Source organism: Rhinichthys klamathensis, unplaced genomic scaffold (assembly GCF_029890125.1).
Source record: "Rhinichthys klamathensis goyatoka isolate OS25496 unplaced genomic scaffold, OSU_Roscu_1.1 h1tg000151l_1, whole genome shotgun sequence".
NCBI lineage: Eukaryota > Metazoa > Chordata > Actinopteri > Cypriniformes > Leuciscidae > Rhinichthys > Rhinichthys klamathensis.
This window is the reverse complement of record NW_026606686.1, coordinates 340620-350000: the sequence shown is the minus strand read 5'-3', so window position 1 is coordinate 350000 and position 9381 is coordinate 340620. Positions and strand designations below refer to the sequence as shown.

Below are 9381 nucleotides of genomic sequence, written 5' to 3'. Positions count from 1 at the left end.
ACACACACACAATAAAAATATATGAAATCTAAATCGCAATATTTCTTTTTAAAAAAAGTAATAAAATGACTAAAGCACATAACAAAATTACACAAAAACGTAACTAAACTTAACATGAAAAGTAAACATAAATAAAATGAAAGTAAAACTAAAAGCTAATTCGAAATATGAATAAAACTAAAATATAAACTAAAATAGCAGTGGTGTCCAGTGCAGGGAGAAACGGGAGTGCTTGAGTTTGTAACTTCCTGATATTTCCACAACTGTGGGATCCTTGTTTATAATGTACATGTGAGAATCTATTCCTGTACTGAATGCATTCGGATCAGATGAAGACGTTTGTTGGGCTGTGAGATCAATTTATTCGTTCGTTATGTGTTTAAGGTGAATGATTTATAGACACGGCTGTGTGTTAAACTAAATCTGTTGTGCTTGTGAGTTGGACAGTCTGATATTATGAATTGATATTTTTTTCAATGGTGTGCTTTGCATTAAATCTGTACTTTAGCTTTAGCTGTGTTTACTGAGATCAGCACAACAAACTCAAACACAAGTCAGCAAAATCCACAATCATTAAAACTGCTGAAACACTTTCATATACATTAATTAGAAGTTATGCCCGAGGCACGAGAAACTCAGTCCTGCAGATATAAGCAAAGCTGTTTAAAATTGACTGACTGAAGAACACTTCTTTAGTAGTATATACACTCACCGGCCACTTTATTAGGTACACCTGTCCAACTGCTCGTTAACACTTAATTTCTAAGCAGCCAATCACATGGCGGCAACTCAGTGCATTTAGGCATGTAGACATGGTCAAGACAATCTCCTGCAGTTCAAACCGAGCATCAGTATGGGGAAGAAAGGTGATTTGAGTGACTTTGAACGTGGCATGATTGTTGGTGCCAGAAGGGCTGGTCTGAGTATTTCAGAAACTGCTAATCTACTGGGATTTTCATGCACAACCATCTCTAGGGTTTACAGAGAATGGTCCGAAAAAGAAAAAACATCCAGTGAGCGGCAGTTCTGTGGGCGGAAATGCCTTGTTGATGCCAGAGGTCAGAGGAGAATGGCCAGACTGGTTCGAGCTGATAGAAGGGCAACAGTGACTGAAATAACCACTCGTTACAACCGAGGTATGCAGCAAAGCATTTGTGAAGCCACAACACGCACAACCTTGAGGCGGATGGGCTACAACAGCAGAAGACTCCACCGGGTACCACTCATCTCCACTACAAATAGGAAAAAGAGGCTACAATTTGCAAGAGCTCACCAAAATTGAACAGTTGAAGACTGGAAAAATGTTGCCTGGTCTGATGAGTCTCGATTTCTGTTGAGACATTCAGATGTTAGAGTCAGAATTTGGCGTAAACAGAATGAGAACATGGAACCATCATGCCTTGTTACCACTGTGCAGGCTGGTGGTGGTGGTGTAATGGTGTGGGGGGTGTTTTCCTGGCACACTTTAGGCCCCTTAGTGCCAATTGGGCATCGTTTAAATGCCACGGCCTACCTGAGCATTGTTTCTGACCATGTCCATCCCTTTATGGCCACCATGTACCCATCCTCTGATGGCTACTTCCACCATGTCACAAAGCTCTAATCATTTCAAATTGGTTTCTTGAACATGACAATGAGTTCACTGTACTAAAATGGCCTCCACAGTCACCAGATCTCAACCCAATAGAGCATCTTTGGGATGTGGTGGAACGGGAGATTCGCATCATGGATGTGCAGCCGACAAATCTGCGGCAACTGTGTGATGCCATCATGTCAATATGGACCAAACTCCCTGAGGAATGCTTCCAGCACCTTGTTGAATCTATGCCACGAAGAATTGAGGCAGTTCTGAAGGCAAAAGGGGGTCCAACCCGTTACTAGCATGGGGTACCTAATAAAGTGGCCGGTGAGTGTATATATATATATATATATATATATATGAAGTGCTTTGCAAAAAGTCTGCATTATTATGCTACACATAAGTCATGTTTTAATTGCTGGACGGTTTGTGTATATATATACCATTGAGACTATGTCTAGAATGAAATGTTTAATGTACTATCTACTATCCTGCTGTTTAATGTACATTTACTGAGCACTATTTACTGCCTACTATTTTTATAAATAGCATGTGGAACAGTATGCAATGATACATGATTTTACTTACACAGCAAAAAATGATTTTCTTCCTCAGTATTTTTGTCTTGTTTTCCAGCACAAATATCTAAACATTCTTAAATCAAGATACATTTACTGGAGAAGCAAAATGGCTGAAGATATTAAGTCTTGCTTCATCATGATACATTTATCAAAATTGCTTAAAACAATAACAAATATCCGCCAATGGGGCCTGAAAATTATCTTGTTTACCCTTTGAATTAAGTTTATTTTTCTGACGCCATTCACAAATATTTGTTGTTGGTTTAAAGGGGCTATATGTAGGAATTTTTCGTGCATTATTCACAGCTTGTAGCGAAACTTAAAAAACGAGACCAGACCTTCCCCGACTTCCTAGGTCGTCTATGAAAACCTGTAGACTGATTGTTTTATGTGAACTTGAAGGACTCGGGACGTTTTCCCCGGGAAAATCTAAATGTGACGGTTAAGCGCCTCTGTTCCGTTCTATGACACATGAAACTAATGCTTAAAGGGACATTGTGTAGGAATTACTCCCATCTAGCGGTGAAATTGTATTTTGCATTCAAACGAATTGTGCTCTCCAGCGCCTCGCTTTTTCAAATGTGTATTGCATCTACGGTAGCCGTTATGTACCAAAAAGCTATTGACAGGACGTCTTCTAATAGCACTTCGTCGAGTTTTCCTTTGGGTGAACAGGTTTGTTATTTCAAACAAACTGCAACTTTACAGTATGAATTACTGACTGTGAAAAACATGAACCATTGTAATTAGTATTTATGCTTATTTATTCGTTATATTTTCTTAAGTACGTGCATTGTTAGATTAGATATCATCATCATCATCATCATCATCAGATGATTCAACAGTAGAGGGAGAGGACAGAGAGGCAGTGGATCAGAAGAACGTTTCCACTGTCAGGCCAGAAGCTCCGCGGTGCTTCAATAAAACACGCCCGTGTTATCAGAAAACTAATCAGAAAGAAATGGAAACAGCATTGCAAAACAAATATGATAAAAGCGACCGTTTGCTGGCATTTTTGTTGTTTACTTGACTATTTAAAACCCAAGCATCGATGTTTTACCAGGTCTACAATAAAAGGCGATACATTGATCATGAATTAATGTATGTCAAAATTGCACATTAGTCACACAGAAATAAATTACCGTTAGGTTTCACAAAAGAAATAGGACACACTTACTTCAATCGCGTCTGTTTCTGTTTATTTGGTAGTAACAGGACATATATCACATTTAAAAAGAATGATAATTTCTACAAATATATGCCACCAATAATACGACCTGAGGAGCTTTAGCACTCTCTCGACTCCCAGTAGGCTAACGTTACAGATATTTTCAGTCAGAGAAACAGAGGAAGCTCCCGGGAAAAAAAATGTGCTTTATTTTATGATAGTCCGGTATAAAGAGACGAGACGTAGGCTATCTGACAGATAAAATAAAAACATTATTGTGATAACCTTTATGATTGGTCTGATTTCTTCAAACGTTCACTATGTTTTTTTTACTATGCGTATCTTCAAGCGTTTATTTTGTTTACTATGGTAACGTTAATGGTTAGCGTGCAATATAGTCTTTTACTCGCGTATAAATATTTCTACCTTATATGGTGATCAGAATCCACATCGGATCACAAACAAAAGGCATTCAAACGTGAGTTACATTATTTTAAAAGTAGCCTATTTACTGCTGACAGAATCACCCGGCGCTGTCGTCTAGTAGAGGTGGACGACGAGGAAGAGGAGGAGAGCGAGAGTCAATACCACGACGACAAAGATGCCCGCGGCAGCTACAAGAGACGATCTTGATAGAATTGAAAGTTTCCAAGGCAGAGAAGAGAAGCAATGCAGCCTTTTAAACTTGCCGGGGCAGTGACCAGCGCCTCTCAGCTCTGCTCCTCCGGTTCTGCTGCTTTCAGTTACATGACGCTGGCTCTGAACGAAAACGCGTTGTGGAAACGCGTTTGGTTGGTACTTTTTGACCCTCTCTGCTATTATAGTTTTTCAAGATGGCGGAACGACATGGAAGCCTCCGTGAACCTACCCGTCCCATGTACATAAAGATAATAAATTCTTAATTTACGAGGATAAGTCAGATAATTTGCAGAGGTATTTGTACACCATTGAGGACATATTTAAGAATAAAAATATTGATTTCAGATAATAAAATACCTAAAAACCTACACAGTGTCCCTTTAAGAAAATGCAGAAAGAGCTATTCTGTACTGTAAAGTCAATGTGGCATGCAATGAAAGGGGATTAATTCAAACTATAGTCTCACATAGTCAGAGGATCTATAGTCTCAAAACAGTGTAATTTGAATTACCTGATCTGTCGACATGATGCCGGTGAGTTGAAGAGCTCGTGCAAATTCTGAACTGCTGTTGCACACCCCCGTCATTTTTTATGTTTTATTGAGAAAGCAAACGGCATGTATTCATATTCATCTAAAGCTAGCTCTCAGCAGTATCAGGTTGTTCGTTAATAGTATATCGCTGCAAATGCATTCCCAACTTCTTTTTACTTCTAAGCGAAGAACGAAAAAAAAAACGTTGCTGTGACTCATATCCGAGCATTGAATCACTTATAGTCTCTTGTGCGTGTGCGTCACCTGTGCACGAGTATGCGCACCAGATGCAAGTGCTGCTGCAATTCACTTAACGGCCACCGATAGCGCTAATAACAAGGGCTGTAATATCGATTTCTCGAAATTAATCGATTCTCATTTTTACGAACCGATATCGATTCTTAAATCTCAAGAATCGATTAGTCATTCATTTGATGAATGAATGGAACATTGTAGCGAGCATCCCATCCAATAAATCGCAATAATCTTTGTGCTTTGTTACTATTGATACTAAATAAAGTCTCAAATTTCAAATTACGTCCATTTTCTTACGAAATTCAAAAACATAAATAGCGTTTTGGCGCTGTGGCGTGAGATCGCTCTGGCTCAGCTCAGCTCAAGAGAAGCACATGATCTCCTTTTCTGCCTTAATAATACTAGTTACAGCGCCGAATAAACATGAATGAACGTCTGAAAGTGTGTTAAAAGAGAGTACAACTTATCGAAATCCGTATCATGTCACATGGAATCACTCAATCAGGGTTTCAACCGTGGAAAGACGTCAGTAAAACAACTTGTAAACAATGTCATGTAACGTCACATTTACCTCAGAAAAACCATATGTGACCATAAGCTCGTTAGTCGGCTAGAAAAATTAACTCTAAAGAGGAGCATTTTGCTAAATATATGCACCATATTACATATTCATTATAATTTTTAATGTTCTTCGATATTTAATGCATGTTTGAATAAATCTGGCAAGTTTTTATGACAGCCACCATTTAAATGTTTATATTTCATACAACTTTATTATTATAAAAATAAATAAAAGTGTAATTTAAGTGTTTGTATAGCTACAAATCAGTTAATTTTTACCTTCAATATTACAGTAGGCTAATGAAGCCTAGTAGGCTACAACTGACTCCCATAGTTTACAGCATTAGTTAAGAGATTTGTTTTCCTTGAGAAAATTTGCCATGTATTGTAGCTGATATCCAAAATAATCAATATTGAATCGAATCGGAATCGAATCGAGCAAGCTTGTGAATCGAAATCGAATCGAATTGTGAAATTTGTGTCAATACCCAGCCCTAGTTTCTAAAGTATACATATAGCCACTTTAAGCACAACTCACTTAATTTAGATTTTTTTCTCTTTCAGAAAACAAGACTTAAGTAATTTTGCTTCTCAGATAAATGTGTGTAATGTAAGAATTTTTAGATATTTTTAATGGAAAACAAGACAAAAATGCTAAGCGAAGAAACATATTTTCGGATGAGACGTTAAACCGAGGTCCTGACTCTCTGTGGTCATTAAAAATCCTGACGGGTGTCTTTCGAAAGAGTAGGGGTGTAACCCTGGCATCCTGGCCAAATTTGCCCGGTGGCCTCTGTCCATCATGGCCTCCTAATCATCCCCATATATATATACACTGATTGGCTTCATCACTCTGTCTCCTCTCCACCAGTAAGCTGGTGTGTGGTGAGCGTTCTGGCGCACTATGGCTGCCGTCGCATCATCCAGGTGGATGCTGCACACTGGTGGTGGTTGAGGAGATTCCCCTTCCATGTGAAGCGCTTTGAGTGCCTAGAAAAGCACTATATAAATGTAATGAATTATTATTATTATTATTATATTTTGCAGTGTATGCAAATTGTTGGAAAATTCTCTCATTGGTGTATTTAGTTCTGTGAGTTTTCATCTCAGAAGTCAATCATATTTAAGATGATTTGTTTTGGATTTTAATTCAGTTGACTATCTGGACTTTCAGCAGTCTGATCAAATATTGTGTCCAAGAAAACAAAACAAAAAACAGATCCCAGGTAAATAAATCACATTTGAAAAGCAAGAGGAAGTGCGTTACATTGTGGGTTACAGTATATTAGTGCACATATATCAAGTTCTCGCTCAGGTGATCATGTGTTTTTGGTCTCTGGACTCAATCATGATAAAATACCCTAAAAATAAACTCAGAAACTCCACAGGAGCGCGAGTGAATTACTCTGGGAATCTTGGTGGTCACAGAAGTAATAATCTGGAGGGAATCTACCCTCACTTCAAATAATCTAAAGCTTTCCTGTGAGACACCACTGATCCCAGAGCAGTTTCGATGTCCTGATTCAGAACACTGAGAAGGTTTGCAGTGCTGTAATTGTTAACTAAAACTATTAATTGAAATTTTAGATGAAAAACTTAAACTTTAAAAAATTAAGGAAAGAAAATTAGCAAAACTACTAATTTTTCTACTTTAAAATTGTATGTTTAATTCAATTTGTTACTTGCTATTTCTTAATTATTTTTAAATTTACTAGCAATTTCTGATTGAAACACCAATTTTTTTTGTGTGTAGGGTTTACTTTAGTGTAGGGTTTACTTTAGTTTAGGATATACCTGCACAGTTTCGGCACAGTGCCACCTAGTGGTCACGATATATTTTTGCTTGAAGAGTTTGACCAAAAATCACAAGACTGGTCTCTTTAGATTCGGTGCAGCATGCTGAGTCGAATGATATCCAATTTTCCCATATTGGACATTTTTTATTTTATCGCAAAACGTTGTGTTTTACGAATACATTGGCGTATTGTTACGAAACCCGGTATGTGTTATCAGCACCATGCACTAGACTAGAGGTACTCCAAAAGTTTCCGGGCAGTGCCACCTTGTGGTAAAAAATAATGATAAAAAAAAAAAAGGCTAATAGCTTTTGATAATTTTTGCCTATTGTAATGAAACTGTTATTTATAGATTCCTACCAATTTTCCCATAGTCAGCCAAACTTCCTCTCCGCCTTTTTATTTTCTTAAAAACCTACTTTTTCGAACTCCTCTTAGACTGTTTGTCTGAATTTCTCCAAATTCAAGCCAGATCATCTTCAGACCATGCCAGCAAAAAGTTATGGATCTCGTGAAAATTTTCGTAACCCGAAACACACATCAACGAATTTGATGATATACTGCCAAAATGCATCTGAAGGCTGTATCTCTAGAAATATTTTAAATGTTGACACCAAACTTTATGCATGTCATTGTCACCCAACACTGACCAGACCAAATCAATTTGGTGTCAGTGCCACCTATTGGTCAAAAGTTACAAGCAATTATGTCACATCACAGACAGATCCGGCCCACATCTGGTACGTGTAGAGTAGATTACATGTGTACCAGATGTGGGTCGGATCTGGGCCAACACTACGTTGTTGTCTGGGATTACAAGTGATTGTATTTATGGGCTTTCAACTTAAAACTGTCTTTAACTGTCTTTACTCATTGTTGCAGTTGGTCTGATGCTCGCTGGCTTGATTTTTAGCTCCTCGTTCTGCCTCTGGCCCCTTATTTGCTGCATGCAGCTATATTATTTTTATGTAATTGTAATCTAATTGTAGGTGGTGCAATAAACCTCTGGGCTGATCCTCATTTCAAAGTATAAATATTCCCCAAATGCATAAATATAAAACATCATATACGTGTGATTGATTCTAACGTGTTTATTATCTTTCTCTTGTGTCTCCTTTCCAACAAACGAAACCCCCGAAGCGTGCAAAAGAAAAGAGCAGGACCCGAGCAAAGACAGGAGCAATACACCAAAGAAATCGCGGCTGGTTTTCACAGACCTGCAGCGAAGAACACTTCTGGCCATCTTTAAAGAGAACAAGCGCCCGTCCAAAGAAATGCAGCTGACCATCTCGCAGCAGCTGGGACTGGAACTGAACACTGTAAGCAACTTCTTCATGAACGCCCGCAGACGCAGCCTGGACAAATGGCTGGACGAGGGAAGTCCGGGCAACACGTCGTCCACCTCCAGCACTTGTACCAAAGCGTGATCCCGGGGGAGGGGGGGTGGTGGGATGGGATGGGATGGGAACGTGGGATCGGGATGAGGGTCCCGTGCACCGGGGAGGGTGCAAACTTTTTAAGAGGAGAAAATCGTTCCGAAGGGCAACGAGAGAAACTGCTTACCGGCTCAATGCTTTCGGTCAGGAAATATAATATTGCTTTCTCTTCTCCGGTTCGAAGCAAGAATCATTCATCGGGAATGAAAAATTAAAGCAAATCAAAAACATTGTTAACTTTCCATTTGGCTTTGAACTGAAGAGAAGACAAAGGGTTTGCGTTTCACATCTGCATTCACTCCTTAAATTAGGTTTGATTTTCATTTGCTGAAGAGTGTGTGTGTGTGTGTGTGTGTGTGTGTGTGTGTGTGTGTGTGTGTGTGTGTGTGTGTGTGTGTTGTGTGTGAGTCGAGATGTTTTACACTAGAAGGGTAAATCTCATAAACACACGTCCAGGTCACATTTTATGCAATTCAATGCAATTTTTTTGTCTTATTTTCCAGTACACATTTTTTAAACATTATTAAATTAAGACAAAATATCTGCCAATGGGGGTCAGAAAAATAAAATTCAAAGAGACAATTATTTCAAATATAATTATAATTAAATATATTATTATTATTATTATATTATATATAATGATAAAATATACAAATATATTATATTAATATATACATATTATTTCTTATTTTCTTAATATCATATAATAATGTTTAGATTTTAGTACTGGAAATAAGACAAAGATATTGAGTAAGAAAATATTTTTTTGCAGCATCAATGATGCAGTGCATACAGACTTTTAAAATTATAATAATAATTATTATTAATTTCCAT

The 9381-nt window shown here is 37.9% G+C and overlaps 1 protein-coding gene across 2 annotated transcripts in view; it reads left to right on the top strand.

The window, feature by feature from the left end:
- The window catches only part of onecut2 (one cut homeobox 2), a 27541-nt gene extending 18849 nt beyond the window's left edge, over positions 1-8692 (top strand). Inside the window, exon 2 of one of the 2 annotated variants that reach the window (XM_056258420.1) lies at positions 8252-8692. In XM_056258420.1, coding sequence (XP_056114395.1) covers positions 8252-8538 — 287 coding nt within the window. In that variant the 3' untranslated portion in view covers positions 8539-8692. The remainder of the gene's footprint in view (positions 1-8251) is intronic. The other variant, XM_056258421.1, reaches the window with a different exon arrangement.
- The last annotated feature ends 689 nt before the right edge of the window (positions 8693-9381 follow it).